Consider the following 24,217-nt stretch of genomic DNA (forward strand, 5'->3'; position numbering starts at 1 on the left):
AGCTGCTGAAACTTCTGCATAAGCCAGCAGGATTCAGCACATTGCCAAGTATATTCAGAAAGCTTTTATATGGCTTTTGGATGTTGCTCTAGGCAGCCTGGTCTGGTGGTTGGCGACCCTGCACATAACAGGGGGGGTTGAAACTAGATGAGCATTGTGGTCCTTTTCAACCCAGGCCATTCTATGATTCTGTATTTTTGTTTAATAGCTGGGCTTGACTGGGTAGGGCACGATGTGTTTGGGGAGAAAGGCAGCTTCATTGCTGTGTGCAAGGACTGGCAGTGTTTGCTTTCCAGCCCTTGCTTTTGCACTCCTGGTTCTGCCTTGGGTCATGCTCCAGTTTTAGATCCATTGCATGTAATGGGAAAAGCTCCCTGTGAAGTCCTAGGGGCTGTGAGGATGCTTCATTAACCAGTCTAAGATGTGGCAGTGTTTGCACCAGTGCAGTGCTGCTAGATGACTGCTTATTCTAAAAGAATAAGTAATGCTTGGTAGTGTTGATTTATTTGTTTTGCTGTTTGTCAATTAAGGGATAGGTATCATTGCACTTTGTTTTGGATACTTCACTATTCAGCTGTGGAAGAAATGGTTGAGCTGATGTGTTTGATCAGCTAGAATATGAGCTCTTAGTTTTGTCATCTGGAAAATGTTAGGAGCAAAAATAATTAATTCTTCACCATTGTGCAGAATGTTTGTGGAAGATCCAGCAAATAGCATGGGGCAAACTTATGTAACCTTGTGCTTTTAACACCATGCACGCACTGTTATTCCTTTTTGGGAGAGTAAAAAGAATGAGTGTTGCCTGTTCTTAGGCTTCGTTTGTTTTTTCTCCCCTTTATCTGCTTTGTTTCTGCAGCTGCAGGTGGATGTCACATAGTGAGCAGCAGCATTCTGGCAGTGATCTGCCACAGGGCAGTGCTTTGGTTACTTTTGCTCATGGTTTAGCTGCAGAACGTGTCAGACACTCTGCAATGACAATCCATAAGCTCACTGGGAAATAAAGGCAGGTAATGCATGGCCTGTGAGAGAGGCAGTCTGGCAGGTAGTAGGCCAGGTGTTCAAACCCACCACGTTGAGGATGACATTCTTTATTAAATATATCAGCATAAGGGGTGCTCATTGTCAATGCTGTGGTTGCTCTTCATTGTAGTGAAGCTTTCAAAATGATGTGCCACATCTTAAGCAGCTGCTTACACTTAAAGAGTTTTTATTTCGTGTCTAGGAGCCTTTTGTGGCAGATGAATACATTGAACGGCTGGCATGGAGGACACCTGGAGGAGGTTCCAGAGGTGGAGAAGCTTTCGATCCAAAAAGGTAAAATAAAATAGTGTAATGGCCTCACTGGTTGCATCTCTAATTGTACTGCTTTATTACATACACAACAGAAAGCCTGTACATAGTGCTGGTGCATATCCAGTGAGATTTTCGTGTGGGAGAACAGACAGAGTTTGTGACCACGAGCCAATTATTCAGAATTGACAAGAGTGGGGAAAGTCACTTTCTAATTTAGGCTGTTTGAATAAAGGAGAATTGATGCTGTTGTTCTTTGTCAGTCATGAACGTTCCAAAGTACTGAAGTTTCTGGATTAAAGCATAATATTAGGCTTCTCTGTTAAGATCATTAAGCCAACTGAATGTTTCTTGCTAGATTAGCTCCCTAAAATGGCTTGTTTTAAGACCCAGCACTTACAGTGCTGTTGCAAATAAGTCACAAACTGGTAGGCTGGAAAGAGGGGCAGGAACGTGGCAATATTAACATAGCTTGTTTTGATCTGAGTGTGTGTGCTGTGGTTTGAACCAAATGAGCAGCTCAGTTCTTCTGGATGGAGGTGGACTTGAGCCCCTTTTCTTTGCACTTATCTGTGTGCTGTGATGGCTTATCTCGAGCCGACTATAGGCAAGTGATATCAGGATAAAACCCAGCTCACTAAAATATCTGGAAACTAAGCCAATGGAGAAGTCAGCATTTTCTAGCTGAGTTAGCATTTTGGAAGGACTGGAAGGCCCTGAAAGCAGAGCAAAGGGAAAATTTGGTGTCTGTGAGCTAGTGGTGAGGAGAAGAGGAGCAAGGGCAGGGTGCAGAGGAAATGGGGAAGGGGAAAACAGTGCAAAACCTTCTCTTGTTTGTAGCAAGGAGGGTGAAGTTTCTCAAGAGAGACAAGCCAAAGTTTAGAAGAGAGTTCTCTGTTACTGGCCCAGCACCGGGTGGTGCATTGATATCTTTGATGCATGAATTTATACAGCACCATTTTACATCTAAGCTTTTGTATTTTTGCACCTCTGGACCTCCCTGGAAGCAATCAAGGCCAGGCTGGATGGGGCTGTGAGCAACTTGCTCTTTAGAGATGTGTCCCTGCCTACAGCAGGGGGTTGGAACTGGATGGTCTTAAAGATCCCTTCCAACCCAAACCATTCTATGATCTTCATTTCAAATAGTGCTACACATTAGCTTTTTTACCAGTATTGGTATTTTTTCTAGAGATGCAATTAAATGTTCTAATTTCTCAAATGATTGTTACCTGTGAGATGAGCTTGATCTTATTCCTGTTATAATTATTGCAGTGCTTTTGAGCTCAACAGAAAGTTTAGTTTCCTCAGTGTTGATTTAGAGTTACGTTGGTGAATCGATCCACAGCGTGCAGTAGCTTAGTGACTTCTTACCCACACAATCTTATTTCTGTTTGAGGTTGTTTGTAGCTACCTAAGATAAAAATCCTGAGAAGTTTAGGATTACTAACTTCAGGGATGAGCTGTTACTCAAAATGGATTGAAAAGCTTCATTAACATGGATGAAGGGCGTTGGTTTTTAGCAGTCTGGCTCTTTGGAGGAGGATGGATGCTGAACTGTTAACACTGAACCAGAGGTCAGCATCCTATATAGAGGGATTTATTTATTTACATGCAAGATAAGCAGGAATAAGCCTGGAAATACACACCATTGCTTCCTCTAGCTGTTTCCCCACAGTTGTGCCTGGTACTTCACAGTAGTTAGTGATTGTTGCCCACACCAACTCCGATTAACCTCTCTCATCTATTCCTGTGGGTTTGCTCGTTTTAACTTCTGTGATGCACTCTCACATATATCAAGATGAGTGGAGGTCTCCCACAACAGTAAATAATTTTCTAGAGAGATCTTCCAGTGTAGGAGGAAAGGGAGGCAAAAGAAACAGAAACCTTTTGGCTGTATGGTTTTGGGTTTGTTTTTTTTTTTCCTGTTTTTAGAAACTGATGCTTTCTTTTGCTTGTTTTGTAGAAAGGATGTTGAATTCTTTATTTCTGCTTTGAGAAAGATGCCAAGCAACTACCTCTTCTATTTAAGCATTCTTTCCTCTCTTGCCTTACTGAATGCTATTGCTGACTAAGTGCTGAACTGGCATAATACCTGTTGCAAAAACAAACCTATCCCAAACTGCACGGAACTGGCTTGTTAAAATGAACAGAAACAGCACTTCTTGATGCTTTTGTTTGAAACTATGCTTTCTGTGACTTCAAATCATCCAGGTTTTATTTTTGAAATACTTGTATCCCTCATAGTTTTCTCTGGAATCTAATGCAAGGTGCTTGCTTTTTGGGGTTCTGGCAAGCAGGGAATGGACGAAGGGAGTTGTAAGCATTTGTCACAGTCACGGTTTCTGTAATAAGTTGTCACTTTTTTCTAGGCTCTCTTGTAAAGATACCACTTGAAAGACTAATTAGTTTTTCAGAATTAGAATTACTAATTAGTTTCTTAGAGTAATACAGTGAGCAAAAAGGCACCAAACAGCAGGGTAAAAACCACTCATTCCAGCAGCAGAAATGAAAACGGAAAGTTCAGTTCCCTCCATGCAAGTATGAAAACCATATTAGTATCAATTATGAAATGCTCAGAGAAAGCCCTACGTGTTGGCTGAGAGAATAATAGCAGTTGTTATTGGGAAGGAGTCGTGTGAGGGGAAGACAATGCGTTCCACTTCTCCTTTCTCTTTGCTGAGAGTTCCTAGGTTGAGCGTGCCCCTTCTGTGCGTCAGCAGTAATGCACACTGAAAGAACATCAGCTTCACAAATAGCTTCTGAATAGGGTATGCTTGAAAATGCGTGTTCCTCAGCACTCTAGAAGTGGCTCCCTGGAAAAGATTTGGGTTTCTTTTCGTCTTCTGCTTTGCCCTTAAATCCGGACAATGATATTTTTCAATCTTTGATATATTATTATTAAAATGAATTTTATGGCTGTGGAGGACCTGCACTGCGGTGACTGGTGTTTAGAAAAATATGAGCTGAAAAGACAGCTGAAGTGGGACAGCATGGCTAAAAACAAGAATGAGAGGGGAGCACATGGAGGGTGGAATGAGAGAGAAAATTTAAGAATGCATTCAAAGATCCTGTGATTGGAGAGAATAAAATGTCTGAAAGTACAGTCACAGTGATGGGAAATGACAGGGAAAAGAAAACTTAGTGGTATGCTACAGGAAGAAATGTTAGGAGAAGGAGTGTGGTTGTACCCAAAGCAACTTTACCAGACTATATGTATTTATTGCCTATTAATAGGACAGTGGCTTGCAAGTTTATCATAAAATCTGCAGTACAGTAGAAACTATTTCAGAAATAGAATGGCCTGGGTTGAAAAGGACCACAATGATCATCTGGTTTCAACCCCCCTGCTATATGCAGAATTGCCAACCACCAGACCAGGCTGCCCAGAGCCACATCCAGACTATTATACTATTATAGCCCTTCCACTGAAGGGATGTGGTTGCCTGAGCTTCCTTTGTCTTGATGAGATTTGTTTAAGGAAGATGGGGATATAGGGATTTTTGTGCTACTGAAAGAATCAGGCTCTTGAGCAATTGGTGTTTAACTGTTTCCCCTGCTCTCATGTAATATTTACTTGATCACATAGCTTTTATGTAGACATAGTTCTACGCAACTGGCATGGTGTAGTTTAAAATAAAATAGCATCTGTGATTTAGGCATGGTCATATCAGCATTGAAAGTGAGCTCTTGTTTAAGTTCTTTGCTCTTTACAAATCTACGCTATCTTTCAAACTAAAATCTGCCTCAATATCTTTTATTTTAAATCAGATTATTGGAAGAATTTGTGAATCACATCCAAGAATTACAGGTAATGGATGAGAGGATTCAAAGAAAGGTGGAGAAACTAGAACAGCAGTGCCAGAAAGAAGCCAAGGAATTTGCCAAGAAGGTACAAGAGCTGCAGAAGAGCAACCAGGTAAAATCGAAAGCATGTGGTTGGTACTAAGCTTTGCAGATTTAGAAGCATCGTGTGCTCCCATCAGTGTTTCTTGGTACAGCCTGCTTCTGTTCGAGGTAAAAATAGAAAACGTGATGGAAAGCAATTTCCCCTGTCAGAGGCTGCTTTATCTGCGTGTTCCAGTAATGAATGTTAGCAGTTCTTCACACTAGTTTAGTGGAACATACTAGACTTTGAGCAGTGGCGTGAGCTTAATTAATGGTTCCAAATAGTTGTGCAGCTCTGAGGTGGAAAAGCTGATGCCTGGATTCTGACTGATGTAAACGAAGTGCTTCCAAAAGTACAGGAGATGGAAATCTGAGCATTGTGCCCGTGTGTACGTTCTCCCAGGTTGCCTTCCAACATTTCCAAGAACTAGATGAGCACATCAGCTATGTAGCAACTAAGGTCTGTCACCTTGGCGACCAACTGGAGGGGGTAAACACGCCGCGGCAACGGGCTGTGGAGGCTCAGAAGCTGATGAAATACTTTAATGAGTTTCTGGATGGAGAGCTGAAGTCTGATGTTTTTACAAACTCTGAAAAGGTAAGAGCTGTCAGCGGGATGAAAGCAGTTCAAAGCAATAAGCAGTACTGCCCTAATTACAAGCTGCTACCATGACTTACCATGGTCAGACTTCAAACCAGTGAGTGACTGACTTGTTAAAGTTTCATTGTTCTGAAATGTAAATTAACAACACTAGGCTGCAGATTGCTGATAAAGCATTTGTATTCAGTGATGCCGAATGTGGCAATGTTGGCATTTTTCACTTTATGAAATTATCAGAGATTTGAGAAATGCTGGCGGGGGCAACTTTAGGGTACATACAATGTCTGCCCTTTTTCTTTGAACCTTTTGCCTCAGATCCACCCTGTAACGCAGAACGCTTCTGAATGCAGCTTCTTTGTGAGACTTCACTCTGTTGGGTCAGTCCACTGGCCTTGGATACCTTTTTGTCACAGCATGCTTTTGGGCTTTGTGTAGTCCTGTGGCTATGTCTCCACCCTCTGAATTTAGAGGATCTAGGCAGGAAAACTTCAAAGAAACGTTAAAGCATTTTGTTTTTCTTGTGCTTCAGAAGTGTGTTTGTGAAGCAAATAGAATCTGAGTGGTCTGGCTAATGGAAATAGATTGTAGGAATGGTATTCACATGTAAGCAAGAGGAGGCACATATCTTTCACAGTGCATAGTGAAATGTTATCAGCAAAGGTGGTTGATTTTTTTTTTATTTTTATTTTTGTGGGCTTTTGTTGTTGTTTTTGGTGTTGCTTTTGTCTGTCTTCCTCTAAGAACGTCCTGAATGACCATCATGCCTTGGATAGGTTGTGTGCAAGTGGTATGACCAGTCAAAAACTGCAGTATTGTACCAACAGAGAACTTGTTCTGCACATTCAGCATAAATATTTTTTCTTGAAATGCATCTCATAAATGACCTCACTGCTGAGCTGGAGGCATCTCTTAGGGAGTTGCAGAATAAGTAATTTCATATACTTGCATTTCCCAACAAGTCACCCATACAGTGGCATCTGCATTGTGCTCTGTGGATGTGTGATCACTGCCTGTTGATAGTTTGTCCTGCTCTGAGAGGGAGTGCAAAAAAACTTTTTCTGACATCCAAGGAAAACAGGAAGGTTCCAACATAACAACAGTTCTTCTGTGTATGACCTTTTTCAAGTTGTTTTTTTTTTTCCTAATAAAACATTCATTTTAAAATTATTTAAGAGAACTCAATCAATAATAAGTCATAAGGTAAAGCAAGTTCTTTTGTCTTCAGAAAAATCTCGTAAGGAAATTTAACTTGATTTTTGTAATATTTTCTGTTGGAGGCTCTGAAAAATCTGTGGTAGCTAAATATGATAAGCCTGGAAATTGTTAAACAAATTAATCTTGGTATGCCCTGAAGACACAGAGCAAATCTGGAAGAGGAAGGATGCAGGAAGGGCCTGGAGTCTGATGTCAGTCTGCAATTGAGGCGTGTGGGGACACACATTTAAATAGCAAGTAGAAATAGTGTTTATAAGGGAGCCTTCCTAGGTGTGAGGGATGATGTCTTAATACATCTTTGAACTAAAAGCATTTCTGAAGTATGCGATAGTAATAAACTTTCTGAAAGGTTAAACGTTAATATTTTGGCAGCATCCTCTGATTTTTGAGCTGATGTGGATTTCCATTGTGATTTCTTGTTCTGTGCCACCCCTTAAGAAAGTGTGGGCTTCTCTCTAAGCCATTAAGGGCAAGAGATACTGAGAAAGGGAGGCAAGGAGTTGCAGTGCAATTATTTCTGCAGGAATTCGTGTTTTTCTCGGCAGTGTCAGTTCTTATAATCTCTTGGGTTCTTACCATTTTTATTTTCTTTTCCTTACGTTGGAGATGTTTCCCACGTTACTTTGTCCTTGATGTACTGAGCAATTTCCAGCTTATCTCTGTGATGGCTTTTCTTTGCTGTCTTGTCCTAAGCTATCTGCTGTGTATCTTCATCCTCCAAGCCGTTACCATTTACCTGCCAGCTAACCAGACCCTTTTCTGCACTGAAGTGTCTTAAAGTGAGCAAATCAATTAAAAAATGATGTAGCAGCTCACTTATTTATCGTGCAACAGCATCGTTGTGTTCAGCATTCACTATTATTCTTACATCCTCTTCTGCATTAGTTCTGTACTCAGTATTGTTCCATTACAGCTTTCTGCTTCTTCATGCCAATTCTGTTAAAATTTTCTTTTGCTGCTTTGTCCACTTTTTCAGATGCATTATAGCCTTTAAGTTGTGTCTTACAGAATCAATATTTATTTTGACTTAATGGTTTACAGAAGCCCGATTCAATTAAAAATGAAATGTGTCTGGATTTAAGCAGAAACCATGGAGAATTGATTCGTCTTGGCTTCTGTTGTGCTTAAGAAAAGGCTGTGAATTCAATAAAAATCTTAGAAGTTAGTTAGCAGCTATTGTGTGAAAAGGAGACAGAAGATGTTGCATTTGTTTGCTGATGTTTTTTGTTTTTTTCTTTATTTACCTTTCTTCTGGGCTTTTTTTGGGGTGATGCTGGTGAATAAGTGCTGATATATAGGCTATCCTCATGACATCGGTACTGAGCAGAACTGTTAGTTAGCTTGAAGCAACCTTAATACCTAATAGAAATAACTGCTGTTTCATTGGATTTATTTGAGGAGCGTGGCTGCTTTTGATTTAAGAGGCTATTGTAAGCTGACAGTTCCAAACATAAGCTGCTCTTAATAAGCAGAATGACTACGCTTTATTAGAGCCTCTATTTCTGCTGCACAGCCAGCCTCGTGCAGTGACTGTGCTCTGTTTTCCTCCCTGTGCATCTTGTTCTGTTCTTGAGAAGTTTTAATCCCGAGCTGCTCATAAGTGGTGGCAGAATAGGATCTCAGTGCTTCTGTTCCTCTTGCTCTAGTTCTGTGTACATGACTAACAGGAGAAGCAAGATAAATTGCATGCTCTTCTTTATACTTTCTGTTATGTCTACTTGTATGAAGACTTTGCCTGGATGTAGTAGTTAGTTTTTCTTGCTCCCATCAAGGTTCCTTCCAGTCACTAAGACCAAATAGTAAAAGTCTTTACAGCTGTCTCATGGCCATGCTTTGGACCAGTCCATGCTATCTACCAAATAAATGACTTTTATCCTAATTCATCACAAAGTATCATGTTGCTGTTCATCCATCTATGTGTTATAGTTGTCTATTTTATTTCAATATGAAAGGGTGCAAACTTGAAACGTGATGGCTTTAGCCACGTTACTCAGGGGTGATCAAATCAGGAACTCTGGTTTGCAAGCCTTATTGGCCTGGTATGGTGATGAGCTTGAGGAGCTGTAGAGGTGTGCTCCAAGTGCTTCCATATAGCAGAAGAATTTTTATCATGTTCTGACCAATGTAATTTGTATATTAAATAATATCTTAAGCATCTTAAAATGCATTCTGAAGGAAAGTGATCTCCTACATGAGTATATCAACTAAAGCAATAGGAACTACGGTGTGAAAGCTGAACAATAGAGATGAAAGAACCTTCTTTAATAATTGGCTGTCATGTTTTTACTCATTACAGATTAAAGAGGCAGCTGATATTATTCAGAAACTGCATTTGATTGCTCAGGAACTGCCTTTTGACAGGTAAAATTCTACCTGAACATCTCTTTAAAAACAAAACGGAAAAAAAAAAAATCCACAATAAAAACTTCACATGGCTGTAATTTTATACTGCTTTTTTTTTTTTTTTTTTTCTTTGGAAGGGGATTGGATGGACAGCAGGGGTGGAATGGGGTAGGAAGGGGCTGTATTTCACTCAATGATTCCTCTATCTTTTGATGTAGAGAGAAATAAGCACACCATGTATTCTTGAATTTGTGTTTACATCCTCATCTTGTAGGATCATCTTTACATACACATCCTAAACTGCTTAACAGACTTTTAATGGGATAATTTTGGTGTGCTGACTTAATACTAGATTTGGATTAGATGCTTGTAGGTTCTTATGGATATGAAGTATGTAACTTTTCTGTCGTCTCTGTGTTACATATATTCCTTTTTAAATAGATCATGAGTAACAGGCACTCTGGGATGTCTGATTTCTCTTGTGACGTGGATTTGAAATTAATCATGGTATTTTTTGATGTTAACAGGTTTTCTGAAGTAAAATCAAAGATAGCAAGTAAGTTATCTATCCAGTTCAATCCATATTCCCATATGTGCATCGTAAAAGCTGATTAAAGAAAAATGCAGTACTGTCAGTATTACCATTTTTGCCAGTGCTTGTATTACATAGCTTCATGGATTATTTTTTAATTTTTTTTTTTAACCTTCTTTCCTCCGTTCCCTTCCAGGTAAGTACCATGACTTAGAGTGCCAGCTAATTCAGGAGTTTACCAGTGCACAGCGGAGAGGTGAAATATCCAGAATGAGAGAAGTAGCAGCTGTCCTGCTTCATTTTAAGGTAAAAATTAATTAAAAACAAACAAAGAAACAAACCCCAAACCAACAAAAATCCACCCGCTCATCTTTTAAGTGAAAATATTTGCACAGGCAAACAACCATAACTTGTATACCTTTTAAAAGTACTGAGATGTTCCATCTGAAATCAAGTGTAGGGGAATGAAGGAGGCAAATGCCATCCCTGGAGGCATTCAAGGCCAGGCTGGATGTGGCTCTGGGCAGCCTGGTCTGATGGTTGGCAACCCTGCACACGGCAGGGTGTTGAAACTGGATGAGCATTGTGATCCCTTTCAACCCAGGCCGTTCTATTCCATGATTCTGTGGTGGGGAATCAGAGGCAGAGTCAACAGAGACCATTCTGAGGGAATTTTTCTTGAATGTGTATGAATTGTCATTTGTGCTTGAGGAGCATTAAAACCTATGATGTGTATCCATGGAGAGTTGTGATAAGTGAAGTTCTGCTAGGTTTGTGACAAGAATGGATTTGAAAAAGCCTATGCTTCAGGTGAATGCATTTCTTGTGTTAACTTCTTTGCAGGAGTTTTATTTCCTTAATTTTGTTCTATATTAAAAACATGGAGAGCCTGGTTTTAAGACTTCTTTTTCCTCCTTCCACAGGGCTATTCCCATTGTGTTGATGTGTACATAAAACAGTGTCAAGAGGTAATGCATTTTATGTTTTAAATGCATCTCTTTGGGTGTTGATTTCCTTAGTTCTATAAGTAGTTGTAAATATGTTGTGAAATTGTTTCCACAACCCTAGGGTGCATTCCTGAGGAATGATGTGTTTGAAGATGCAGCCATTCTCTGCCAGCGAGTGAATAAGCAAGTTGGAGAAGTCTTCAGCAATCCAGAGACTGTGCTAGCCAAACTCATCCAAAACATCTTTGAAATTAAACTTCAGGTATCACAAATATCAATATGTTAAAGTGACTGAGGAAGCTTTTCATCCGTATGTGCTAGAAGTAACAATTGCTCAGAATTTACAATATTCATAGTCTTGTGTAAAGATGTAGGATCACACTTGATTACCATATAATGTTTCATACAGATAATCAGACCCATATCAAATAAAAATACCTGTACTGTGAATACAACCAGATAGAAAAGATTCAAATTCAGTATGTAGAATTAAAAAAGGAATCAGTACGTTCATTAGCTTGTTCACGAGATGGCATACACATTTGATTTCTTCTGTATGCCACCTACCCAGAATATGTCAGAACAATGAGTTTCACATTTAATTGAATATATTTAATCTGTTCATAGTTGGAATTGGGTTTCATGTGTGAGGTTAGTATTGAGTAATAATAATAATAAAGAACTTATGCTTGTAATATTTATATGAACGTAGAAACCTTAGTTGAAAACATTGTTACACATCCTGAAAGCATAGTCCCTTAAGTGTGTGAAGTCAACAACATGCCTATTCATTGCAAAGTGTAATTTCCCAGTCAGCGTTGTTCTCCTTATTATTGATATTATAGAGTAGGGACTGTGTTTGTATTTCACCCCTGAATTTGACCATCAGTTTTGACTTAGTATTTTATGGTAAACAGTATTTTTGGCCAAATAGTCAATTACAGGAAGACTCTAAGCTTGTATCTGCATTATGTATATATTATAGTAAGCAAATATACAACTACCTCTTTTTCTTACTGTCAACTGCAGACATGCCCTTAGGCCTCCAGTGGTTTTGGTTTTTTAAGAGTGGAGATCTTGTGTTTGGTCTAGCATGTTTTCAAAGCAGTCTGTCTATTCTGTTTGCTTTACCTGCTGCTACTTTGTATTATTAAATCATTTTCTTCAAAACAAGGTATTTATCTGTAGTAAAGTCTGTTATATCAGAGACTTAACCCAAAGACTGTATGACTTGCATAAGGTGTGTGCTTTGAAGAAAACTATATATAACCTAACAAGTGAGGATGACCTGAGGTTTGATATCTATTCTTCTAACAGATATACCTAAATTTTACAGAGTTATGTGAAGGACCAGCTGGAAGAACACAGGAAATCGGATGCAGAACAGTATCTTAAGAATCTTTATGATCTGTATACAAGGTACATACATGTAGATGATAAAATGATTGTTGTACATATCCTCTTGGAATGAAATGATTAAACATCATCAAGATGTAGGAAGACAGGACAAAAAAGTAAACTCCTCATAAAAATGGGAAAAACTTAATGTTTGTTAACCTTTCCAATGATTAGATTTCTTTAGAAACTTTAAATAGCTGTTATTATTTTGAATGGGAGGTATTTAGTATTGTGATCTTTGAGCATGATTTTTTTTTTTTTTTAGACTGGGCAAAAGCCAGTCCTCCCCTTGATGGCAATTGTGCTGTATGTAATCAAACGTGAATTATGCAAAGTTCTTTACTTAAGTATAAAGCTGCTGCTAGAAGTTCTAATCATGATCTGTATTCTGTTGTACTGTGTACTTTACAAGCATGTAATGCTGTAATTCATACAAATGCAACCTTTTCCTCCTCTCCCCTTCTTTGTTTCTTTTGCATAAAGAACTACTAATCTTTCAAGCAAATTGATGGAATTTAACTTGGGTACTGATAAGCAGACTTTCTTGTCTAAGCTTATCAAATCCATTTTCATTTCCTACTTGGAGAATTACATTGAGGTGGAAATTGGTTATTTGAAAAGTAGGAGCGCTATGATTCTGCAACGTTATTATGATTCCAAAAACCACCAGAAGAGGTCTATTGGCACTGGAGGGTAAGTTTCTTCTATGAAGTTTTCTACTTCTGAAGTGGAAGGGAGGTGGTGAAGGGAGAAATGTTGTATTTTCATGCTAGATGTACGGTGATCAACTGCAAAAGAGCAGACTTCTAAAGCGACCTACAACTTTTTATAATTTGCTGTCATTTTCTGTTAGCTTTCTCTAAAATCTTACTGCTCTTGATACATGTGAAGGGTGATGCATGGTATTTATATACTTGTGGAAAATGAAAAATACCAGTTAAACTTATGTTTCAACTTAGGATCCAGATCCACAAAAGGACTGAAGCAAAATTAAGGTACCGAACGCATGTGTATGTGTGTATCTAAAAGCATACATTTTTTTTCACCTGCCCAGGTCTTGTGGTCCCCTCCCAAGACCTAGGAAGGGGAAAAGACCATAGCAATGTCAGTGAAAAAGCTCTTAGTGAGCCCAGAAGATGCAATGGACTTAGAGAAAGGTAAAACAAGACTTCATTATCCTCAGGGTAGAGAAACTATAAAGTAGTAGGGAGACATGGGAAAGGAAGAAAGAAAAGTTGTGTGAGGAAAAGGTGATGAGGCTATATTGCACCTGGGTTCAGGCATGAAGAATGGTTTGAAGAGAACAACAACAATAGCAAAGTCCTGAAATGAAGAAAAACAAAGATTAAAAATTTAATTTTCTTGGGGAAAATTAAATTGATTGCAACGACTGGGTTGCTTTATGCATGGAAATGTGTTGGAGCATGCTTGACTAAGTCATGACTGAACAGATAGGGATGAGAATGAAAGGATTTGTGGGTGTGGATGAGAGAGGAAGACCTCAGTGTTTTGAAAGTAAAAAGTGACAACGTATGGAGGCTAAACTTTGTCCACAGAGCACACACCCCAGAAGGGGAACAGCTGTTCCCATGGTATGAACGTGCCATGGTAGGACACGGCTGACTGTGGGATCAGAGGTGGTTGTTTTGCATTTACTAGCAATTTTTTTAAGCTTGTAAGACCGTCTTAACGCTTGCATATCCTAAACCGTGTCTTGGGTTCTGTTTTTGTAAGTTAACAAGTGAAGTATTGTAAAGTATTGTTGAATGTGAGCTTCACGATGTCCACCCAGCGAAATCTTTGGGTGTCTCTGTTCTAGTATTCAAGACCTGAAGGAAAGGATAAGGCAACGTACAAACTTGCCACTGGGGCCGAGCATTGACACCCATGGAGAAACGTTTCTCTCACAAGAAGTGGTGGTGAACCTTTTGCAAGAAACCAAACAAGCTTTTGAGAGATGTCACAGGGTAAGTTCACTTCCTGCTGTCTCTGTTAGAGAGAAAATTTTGTGTATAAAATCAAATCTTGAGGTTCAGTTTGATGGATAGAAAGGAAGAACTTCAGTGTATTAAAAAACTCTTCTGTTTCTCACTGAGTCAGGGTCATATTAGGGATTTGGGGTTTTCTGTATAAATGTGGATTACTTTTATCTGTCTATTTTTAGAAGAAGCAGGTAGGGTTAAACCTACTTAGCTACATAGGTGGTTTCTTTTTTGTTATTTTATTTTTTTCTTTTTAAATAAACCAGACCCAAGAACTGAGAAGAATTTACTGCTTTCCTCCCCCTACAGAGTTGCGACTACAGAGTTCTTTTGTATCAAGCGCCATTTCCTCAGTTGTCATAGAGTATCACCAATAAAGAACTGAGTGAAATCATCCTTAGTAGTTTACCTTGATAACTCTGTACTGTTCTTTAAAACCCTGTGCTAACCAGGAAGGTTTTCTTTCTAAGTAACTCACCTGTTTTATTGCCTGTAATTTACTGTTTGGTACTCAAGTGTAAGTGAAAACCTATGAAATTTAATTGGAGACTTCAGTGAATTTCTAGACAATACTTATTAGCTAAACACAGTTATTCCTAACAATAGTTTGATGCTTCTAATATTCTAAATTAGCATAATGTAGAAGAGGTTCTAACACCTTAGTTATTCAGAAGCTTTAATGCTCAACATTCTGAGATGGGGTAAGCATGTAATAAAATATACAGCACAGTATTACCTATACATGTAGGGATGATCACATTCTTAGTGGTGGAAGTCAGTGAATGCAGGTAGATCATCTTTTCCTTTTTCTCAGTATGGTTGTTGCTAGGAAATCATTAAAATCATAGTACAAACTTCTTATTATGCATACTTCTGTTTTTTTTCCCCTCTGTTAGGGTTATGTTGTTTTTGTTCTAAAACCAGTTGCATTGGTTTGGGTGATTTGATTGGTGTTGAATTGGGGAAAACTGGTTGAGTGCAAAATGGATCTTGTGAAATAAGGAGACTTTTAGAATTACAGGCACATTAAAAACCTCTGTGTCATCATGCTGCTAAAATTGTGTTTGTGATCAGAGCAATTCACTTTGCAAAGGAGAAGTTAAATAGTGGCCAATTCATGCCCCCCCCCATCCCTGGAGGTGTTCAAGGCCACATTGGGGCCCTGGGCAGCCTGGTCTGGTATGAAATGTGGAGGTTGGTGGCCCTGCCTGTGGCAGGGGGGTTGGAGCTTGATGATCTTTGAGGTCCCTTCCAACCCTGGCCATTCTATGATTCTGTGACTGGCCAGCCAACTGCAATACTTCATTGTTTGACAGATGCATGCTGGTACACTGTGAGTCCCAACCATGACTGATTTAGGAGAAAAAGGTTGTCAGTTCCTGCCTAACCATATATTGAAACATCCCTGTGCTTGGAAATGTCTCTAACAGGGTGGGGTTTTTGTTTATTTTTTAGGTATCCTGTGGAAATCTTTTAGAGTGTTCTTGTGTAAATTAACCTGGATTGCGATAGTAATCTTATTCCAAGCTTCCAAAAGTCTTCACTTAATTCCTTGAAAACCAAAGCTCCATTTTTTGCATGCAAAAGCCCTGACGCATTTTATCTTTTAAAAACTGGATTTGCAGACAAGTTGCTGCCCCAAATCCTGTGCTGCTTACAGTTCATGAAGGCAGAGATGCTGCGTGTACATGTGGGCATTACTTCACTTAATAAAAATTCTCATGCTCTGTTGACTCCAGCTGAACTGTGATAAATGTCAGTGAGGTTCAGACAGTATTGTTTTTTCTGAGGTACTGAGACAATGATAGAACAGCTGCACTGCCTCTAGCTGTGGTCAGTGGCAAAAACTCAGTGAAAAAAGACGGTGTGTATAGTGTCAACCTTTACCAGCAATGAGCAGTGTGTGGTTTAGGTGATTACAGTAGTTACAGCTGGATGTTTGTGTTTTTACAGCTGAATTAATGCCTTCCTTCATTTATTATCACTGCTATTATTAGAAACTGTGTATATTTTTGCTTTCCATAGCATCCTGCAGCACATTGTCTTCATTTTACCTGTTAGTACCAAAGAGTTTGTTGATACTGAAGGCTGTTCCTGAATAGTTCTCTGTATGGATGCTTTTAATTTAAAATAAAATTCCAATTTTTCTGAAATACTCGTTACACTTTAAGCTTATCCTCTACTCAATACTGGGTAAGCTTTCAAATATATGTAAAACTGACCTTTAGAATAAAAGTTCTTCTTTTTCTTTTAAGCTCTCTGATCCATCTGACTTACCGAAGAACGCTTTCAGAATTTTTTCTATGCTTGTAGACTTCTTATGCACTGAACACATTGATTATGCATTAGAAACAGGCCTTGCTGGTGAGTATAATATTTTTTGAACACTTCATCTCACTGGCCTTTTTGTGCAGATCATCTTTACAGATCTTTTGCTGTGTCTCATTGATTGGTCTTGTTCAAAATGTATCAGTTAAGTGAAACCTATGAGAAGTATTCTATACAGGGCATCACGGTAAATTTATCCAACTCTAAGCATGTGATTTTTAGCACTCATGGAAAAATCTGCATATTTGAGATATCATGTTAATTAAAGAACTGTGTATCGTTGTTATATTAATGAAACCTTCTTTCCTTTAGGCATTCCCTCTTCTGATTCAAAGAACGCAAATCTTTATTTCTTGGATGTTGTCCACCAGGCCAATACTATTTTCCATTTGTTTGACAAACAGTTCAATGATCATCTGATGCCATTAATCAGGTACTTTTATTTTGATCAGTGTTTCTATTGTGAACGTTAATTTTTTGGTGAACAGAGCAGGTTTGTATTCTTTATTTTCATCTCTGTTAAGAAGAGTTTATTCTTGGAGTGGTTCAGCTTGATGCTGCAGGAAGATGAAATACTGTGATGGGAGAGGAGGAAGGGAAGTTGTACTTGGACAACCAGAAGGAGACAGGGAGCTTTTAGGGTATTGATAGAAGAAGAGGAGTTGCTTTGCAAAGATCTTGCTGCTGCATTGCACTGGGCTAGTGTGGTTTTATGGCTGATTGGTGGAGTCTCTGCAGGGGAAGAAGCTGGCCATGCCGTGGAGCAACATGTGAATTGCATGGAATGTGCATGGAATCAATGTGCTGCTGGTTGGATGTGCTCAAGGTAGAACACACTGATGTGTTATAAATCAGTGTGCAGGTGCTGCCGGTCAGTGCTCCACAATTCTGCTCAAGGTCACGTGGCTATTAATTTGGTGATCTGAAGCCAGCCTACTCCACCTAAATTCATCCTTTTTGATGGAACAGGAATTCTTCACACATCCCTGATTTAAGAAGCCGTCCCAGCAAACAGATTTGTTTTGGTATTCTAACCCTTTCTCACATAACTCTTCATGCTGTTGCAGTTCGTCTCCTAAGTTATCTGAATGCCTTCAGAAGAAAAAGGACATCATAGAACAAATGGAAGTGAAGCTGGATATGGGCATTGATCGGCAAGTAGAGATTTAAACTTTGTTAAGCACCAATTCTTTTAAAACTCCTTTGTGATTTATTATTTGGTTCCCTTTTCAGGATTAAATATTTCTGAACGCAAAGTTTTCTTTTTTTTTTTTAACATTACTCTGTGCAGGAAACTTAGACTTTGTTTGTATGGACAGTCATATTTATGTGGCAGTTTTCTGACCCTACATAATCTGCAAAGATGTTAGTAAATCTGTTATGTTGAAAGTACAGTCATTCAGCTTTACCTTATTGTCTCATGTTACTTTTTTTTTCCCCCATTTAAAGGAATGATGATTGAAATAGGTTAAAGACTTGCAGAATTTCCATAAAGAAAAAAGTTTGACAAAAATAGGTTAGATGACGTGTGTGAATCTGTGCTATGGATTACACCTAGTCATAGAAGTCTGCATAGACCTGGAATGATTCTGGTTCTGACATCAACTTGCTTTGAGATTGTTTTATTTAATCTTTTTTTCCATTTCTTCTAATAATACTGAATAGCCATAACATTTGTAAACAAAAATCATGCAGTGATGGAAATAAACCTTCCTGTAGGATATGAAAGCTACTCTGGAACTCACTGAAGTTTATGTAAGAGTCATTCCACACTGGAAAGGGTTGAGAACAGCACTATATAGAAAAGTAGGCATTGCATTTATGTCCTACAGGGTGATTTCTGTGGGGACAAGGAAGAGATTGGATGCATTTCCAGAGAGCTCTACAAGTTATTTCTTAAAGGCATTTTCTGCAGGTGCAAAAAGAATGGTTGGAGGTGGAATATGTGTATGTAACAATTGAGATTTTAGCTATTCCTGCTGGAAGTTGATGATAAAGGCTTAGATGCAAAGCCTGAAATACTTGAACCACAGCAACCATACGCTTAGCTCTAGACAGGCATGGGTCAGTTGTCAGCATTAGAATAGTTTTAACTGTTTGTGTCAAGTAAATAATTTCTTAAAAGTGGCAATAAGGCTTAGGAGAACAAGTCTGTGTTGGAAAACAGTGTGTTCAAAGGCTTGTGGATGGACTCTTCGTAAGCATTGGCACTTTTACACCTAAAGGAGAGCTTAGTTTTCAGATGAGTGTTACAAGTAAGATGTGAGCTCTTGCTTACATGCTGCTTTGTGGTACCACTGCTGCTAAGAAGTGGTTGCCTTGCTGAAGGGAATGATCTAGTTTTAAAAACAAAGCAATTTCTAATTCTGAAATTGCTAATGCAAGTAATTTCTAGAGTTAAAGCCATCAACACTGTGCAATCTGAATGAGTCCTACAGGAGCTTCTGGAATGGTATTCACAATAATTGTCTGCCTCTATAGAAGTGATTTACTAGTCAGCCAAAAGTAGCTCTAATGGTTTTCTGTCAGTTTGTATTCTGTGTAAACAGTCTCTTGGGAGTATTTATTGAAAACAGAAATGGAGGAGAGTGTAAATTTTTTTTTCTTTTTAATTTGATTGCACATAGATTGTTGAATGAAATGCAAATTTGAGTTTCTGTGCATAGAAAAGGAGTTTTAAAGGATCCATTTATTACATTTATGGACATAAACATTCTTCTCCTGCCCTTCCTTTTTTTTTTGTTTCATTTTACAAGTGTTTTCTGATGCTTGCTGCTGAATAATACACAGTGTGATCTAATTCTACTAACTAAGCATTTGGAACTCTTCCTTTGGCTGTCCCATTCCCACAGCAATGAAGAATGTTATCCAGTTCCTCTGAAGAGCTGGGATTGGTGACTTCCCACTTAATGTGTCCCTTTGAAAACCAACTGGCCAGCATGTTTGCTTGTTTTTTCCCCTACTTCTGTTTTTCTGAATGACTTTCTTAAAATCAAGCTTGTCTTCTTTAGAGAACTGCACCGTAACTTCAGTGCCTTGTTTCTTATGTTTGCTTTTGGTACATATTCTATAGATTAAATGGTAAGGGGTGAGGTGTTTTTTTTTCCTCGTTGTTTTATGCTGCATACTTTTATACAGAACCACTTTACTATATATAAATACAAAATCAAGGAAATGAGAACGTTCCCTTCAGAACTCTAAGTGTTCTTTGTAACTTTAAAGGACTTTGAATTGTATGATTGGACAGATGAAGCACATCTTGGCTGCAGAGCAGAAAAAGACAGATTTTAAACCAGAAGATGAAAACAACGTTTTGATTCAATATACTAATGTAAGTAAATTAAGTTCCAACTCATCAGTATAGCTTGAAATGCACTTGAGTGATATCAAACACGAGACAGAGTTTAACAAATACATGTTTGACAACGTGCATTTGGTTGATTTACTTAGCCATTGGATGAAGCAACTGCAAACTCTACTGAGGACTGCTTTTCCAAGCTGGAGGGGACGTTAGAATTTTGTACTTGGTGTCAGACAAAAATCTGACATTAGGTGCTGTACAAGCTGTCACAATTCTTTCCCATCCCAAGAGGCCCAGATTTAAACCCAAGTTTTTAACTGATAATTGGTTGAAACTATCAGTTTCAGGAAATTTATCAGATACTCTCTAGTTGCTGGGTGCTTTTTCCCCTTAGGATCAGAAGAAATCAGCGTGGGTATGGCAAGACCACTTTTTTTTACTGCAGAATGTTCTCTTCATATTTTATGGCCTGGAGGATGGAATTTAAACTTCAGGGCTGGGTTGCATTAGGCTGTTATTAGGGAGCAATATAGAGAGAAGTAGAGAACGAACAGCTGTTAATGGGAGGAGTATATCTGAATACGTGAAGCCGAGTGAGAATGGGAAGAGTGCAGCAGTAGGTTCTAGAGGTTGGTAGTGTGTGGGAAGAGTGAAGATGGCTGTTAAATTGGGTTTACAGCTACTGCTGACAGGGTTTGAACCATCTTGATTATCCCCCCTGGGTTAATTGTTGCTTAAATTAAAAGTGCAGACTAAACTGAACTGAAATAAAGTATAATGTGGTGGAATGTTGTCTCGTATCCTTCCTTTTTATGTATACTTATGTCTCTGTGGCAGATGAAAACCTGTTGGAATTATTAATTGGGAGGTAACAGATGATGTCACACTGTAGGAATTTTAAAGAACTTATTAAAGTTCAGCTTATGATGCAGAAGGCACTTTATGAGAACAGGTTTCTTGATATTTTTTTTTAATTATTTTTATTTTTTTATTTATTTCCTAAGGCTTGTGTTAAAGTCTGCAGCTATGTTAGAAAGCAGGTGGAAAAGATTAGGAAATCTATGGATGGTAAGAACGTGGACACAGTTTTGATGGAACTTGGAGTTCGTTTCCATCGACTCATCTACGAACACCTGCAGCAATATTCCTACAGCTGCATGGGTGGCATGTTGGCTATTTGTGATGTGGCTGAGTACAGAAAGTGTGCCAAAGACTTCAAGGTAAGTTATGTGTATGTTGGTGATGTACAGCCATATTGATTGCTTAGATAATATTTTATTTGACCATTTCTTCTGAGAAGTTTTTAAAAGTAATCTTGTTTGATTATCAGCACTTCATGTGCTGATGTTGTATGTTCTGTTAACTGTACTAGTAGTGTTTTATCACATTCTAAAGAGCAGTCTGCTGATAGCATTTTGTTGCTTGCAGGCTATATGTATATATTGAGGAAGTGTTCAGTGTTTATGATGCACTGCATTCTAGATATAATTTTGTATGGAAGTAAAAACTAAGATTTGGTTTCTGGCCAAGACCTGTGGTTCTCTTGCTCCAAGTACTTTGTTTTTTCCCGATGACTATTGCCAAAATTTGGAGAAAGTCAAGACAAGGAGACTTGTTTTTCTAAGTCTCATCTAATCATATTTAGTTAGAGATTAAGTTTACTGAAATTTGGTATTATTATTTTTTTTTAATTTTACATGTGTTAGTATCAATGAGTCTTTCCTGGAATACTCTTAAAACAAAAACAAATAAAAAAACATCCTTCCCTTAGTTTTCTCAATGATGTCTTAGGGCTTTGAGTTGAGGAAAGAAATCAGTTCTAGCCTTCAGTTTGTGTCTTTGTAAGCAGTTCAATACACTTCTAAGTTGCAATGTAGTTTGGTATTTAACATGAGATATGCATACAGTGGGAAATAGCAAGCTATCTTAGTTACTTTGTAATTGGTGTTTTTTTTGCTTTTATTCCATGTGCCTATATATATCTATACACAGAATGACTGAAATGTATTTTCTATAGAAATAGTATTTTGAGAATCTGGGTGTTGTAAGCAGTTTTTTACTCTTAATACTTCTCTCTTTCTTTTTTTCTTTTTTTTAACCACAGATTGCTCTGGTGTTGCAGCTGTTTGATACTTTGCATGCACTTTGCAATCTTCTGGTTGTAGCCCCGGATAACTTAAAGCAAGTTTGCTCAGGTGAACAACTTGCTAATCTGGACAAGAACATCCTTCACTCCTTTGTTCAGCTACGTGTTGATTATAGGTCTGCACGTCTTGCTCGTCACTTCAGCTGAGAGCACAGGAGGAAATGTACCTATGGGCAGGCCTCAGAAAGCACAGGGAATGTTTTCTTACCAAACCACAGCTGTAACTTTTGTGGAATAATGACTGTTCAGAATAAAACAGCCATATTTAGACGTGACAATGTAGAACGCTAGCAAGTGAAAATCTGAATGATACGTAAGCTAAAGTTCTCCCAGTGATGAATTTTAGCACAACTGCTTGCTACTGATTTTTTTAAAATTGGATGTGTTGGTGTGGGAAAGCAAGTGGTACGTGGGGAAGTATCTTAGTCTTCAGTATTGAATCATCAGATACCATTTGTTAGAGTTGAACTACAGAGCATAGCGTAGGTAATGGATTACATAGAATAGACCAGTGTAACAACATTCTTCATCAATTTTAATGACTTAGACTTCAGCACAGCTAATCATAATCAAATTATCTTTGATTGGTGTTTCTAAGTCATTTCTTTCATTTAAAACGTTATCCTGCTCAATGTAATTTCTTGCTCTAATTAATTAGTTGGGAATTTCTTTGAGATATAGAAGTAAAAGGAACAGTATCCCACAAAGATGTAATTTATTCATTGTGTAGCATTCTAAACATAACTAATGTGGTGGAAAGATTATTTTTTTTTTAATTCTTCGGTTTTGGGTTGTTTTTGTTGGTTGTTTTTTTTTTTTTTCACCTAACAGTCAAGGGCCCACTAAAAAATATTGGCATTGTATGACCTGGCATTCTTGTTTCTCTCTGCTTGATATTGGAACACCGAATTTGAATAGATGCTCCTGAAGTAAGTGCAGCTGCCTTGTCTGGGCTTTGTTACTACAAGGTGAAGGTGCCAGTGGTTGGATTAATACAACTTTTTCCTGTCTCTCATTTTATATATAAATAAATTCAGATTCTAACAAGTGAAAGGATAAAAATGTAGCCCAAGTGTTCATTTATCTACAGGAGGAATGGACTGCAGCTCTAGCAAAATCCAAAAGGTGAAATGGACTGTGCTGATGATAATTGATCCTTGGTGCCTGAGCAATATGAAATGTTGAAGTGTGCAAAAGTTTCTCTTCCACTGCTCGTAATTTTAATATTGGAGACAGACTGCTTCTGCATCAGTTCTACTGCAGCATTTATTCAAGGTGCTTCTGAGATGGACCACATTGTGTGCAAAGAGAGAATTGAAGCACTGGTGGTTTTGAAACATCTAGGGTAACTTTTCCTCAAGCAGTTGAAAATTGTTGTAAATAGACCTTTGTTCAGAACAGACTCATGGAAAACAGGTTGGAACTGCTGTGGACTGTCTTCAATCTGACTCGCATCATCTCCAAACAGATCATCTGTAACACTTTTATTTCTACTGTGGGCTCAGCGTGCATTATGAAAACCTTTCTCTCCCATCTTCAGAGCAGCAATTCTATAGATTTGCTTTAAGGGTTGGTCAAATAAAATTATTTTCATTAATGGTTTCCCAGGTGTAGTCAGTATTGACAGATTCATGTGGAACTTTTCTTGGTTAGTTGAGGTTCTTCTGCTTCATTTTCCATTTAGCAGAGCACTCTATCAGTAAACAAGAGCGTGGATGCCAGACTTTCTCAAAGTGTTCTGGGAGCCTGGCTGCTTTGTTGAGCTGCAGAGCTCTATTCCTTGGCCATGGCAAAGCCACAAAGAGTTTGGGATGCTGGAGGAGGCCCATGCTTGTACTGCTGCCATTTTTTTTTTTTCCTAAAGCTCTGATGTGAATTCAGATGATACCTCTATGTTACCTCTGTAACTGAAAGCCAACGATTTTAAGGCTGTGGTTTTATTAACCAATACAAAATCTTTCTACAAAAAAAAAAAAGTGTCAATTTGTAATAAAAAACTTCAGAACAGTGAACATCACTTTGAGATCACAGAAGTGCTTCAGAATTTGTTGTATGGTTGGTTTGACTTATTTTAAGGTTGTATGAAATGTGTATTTACCATATTTCTTGCTTTATTAGCTGTGTTTCCCATGAATGTGCTCAGTGCAATATTTCATTATGCCTGTTAACAGGAGGCAGCAAAAAGTAGGTGAATATTAGAACATACATATGTAAACTCTTCCTCAATAAAAAGAATTTCCTCCAGATAA

The 24,217-nt window shown here is 38.3% G+C and overlaps 1 protein-coding gene across 3 annotated transcripts in view; it reads left to right on the forward strand.

The window, feature by feature from the left end:
• Window positions 1-24,217, forward strand: part of EXOC5 (exocyst complex component 5) — a 26,688-nt gene extending 2,471 nt beyond the window's left edge. For 2 of the 3 annotated variants that reach the window (XM_019616146.2, XM_085225860.1), the window contains exons 2-19: window positions 1,223-1,314; window positions 5,059-5,206; window positions 5,579-5,773; window positions 9,288-9,352; window positions 9,862-9,890; window positions 10,063-10,172; window positions 10,790-10,834; window positions 10,935-11,075; window positions 12,150-12,232; window positions 12,695-12,904; window positions 13,171-13,206; window positions 14,031-14,178; window positions 16,449-16,557; window positions 16,834-16,954; window positions 17,589-17,675; window positions 19,744-19,852; window positions 20,827-21,042; window positions 21,927-24,217. In XM_019616146.2, coding sequence (XP_019471691.2) covers window positions 1,223-1,314; window positions 5,059-5,206; window positions 5,579-5,773; window positions 9,288-9,352; window positions 9,862-9,890; window positions 10,063-10,172; window positions 10,790-10,834; window positions 10,935-11,075; window positions 12,150-12,232; window positions 12,695-12,904; window positions 13,171-13,206; window positions 14,031-14,178; window positions 16,449-16,557; window positions 16,834-16,954; window positions 17,589-17,675; window positions 19,744-19,852; window positions 20,827-21,042; window positions 21,927-22,115 — 2,133 coding nt within the window. In that variant the 3' untranslated portion in view covers window positions 22,116-24,217. The remainder of the gene's footprint in view (window positions 1-1,222; window positions 1,315-5,058; window positions 5,207-5,578; window positions 5,774-9,287; window positions 9,353-9,861; window positions 9,891-10,062; window positions 10,173-10,789; window positions 10,835-10,934; window positions 11,076-12,149; window positions 12,233-12,694; window positions 12,905-13,170; window positions 13,207-14,030; window positions 14,179-16,448; window positions 16,558-16,833; window positions 16,955-17,588; window positions 17,676-19,743; window positions 19,853-20,826; window positions 21,043-21,926) is intronic. The other variant, XM_085225859.1, reaches the window with a different exon arrangement.

The sequence above is a fragment of the Meleagris gallopavo genome, chromosome 5 (assembly GCF_905368555.1).
Source record: "Meleagris gallopavo chromosome 5, MGAL_WU_HG_1.1, whole genome shotgun sequence".
Classification (NCBI taxonomy): Eukaryota; Metazoa; Chordata; class Aves; order Galliformes; family Phasianidae; genus Meleagris; species Meleagris gallopavo.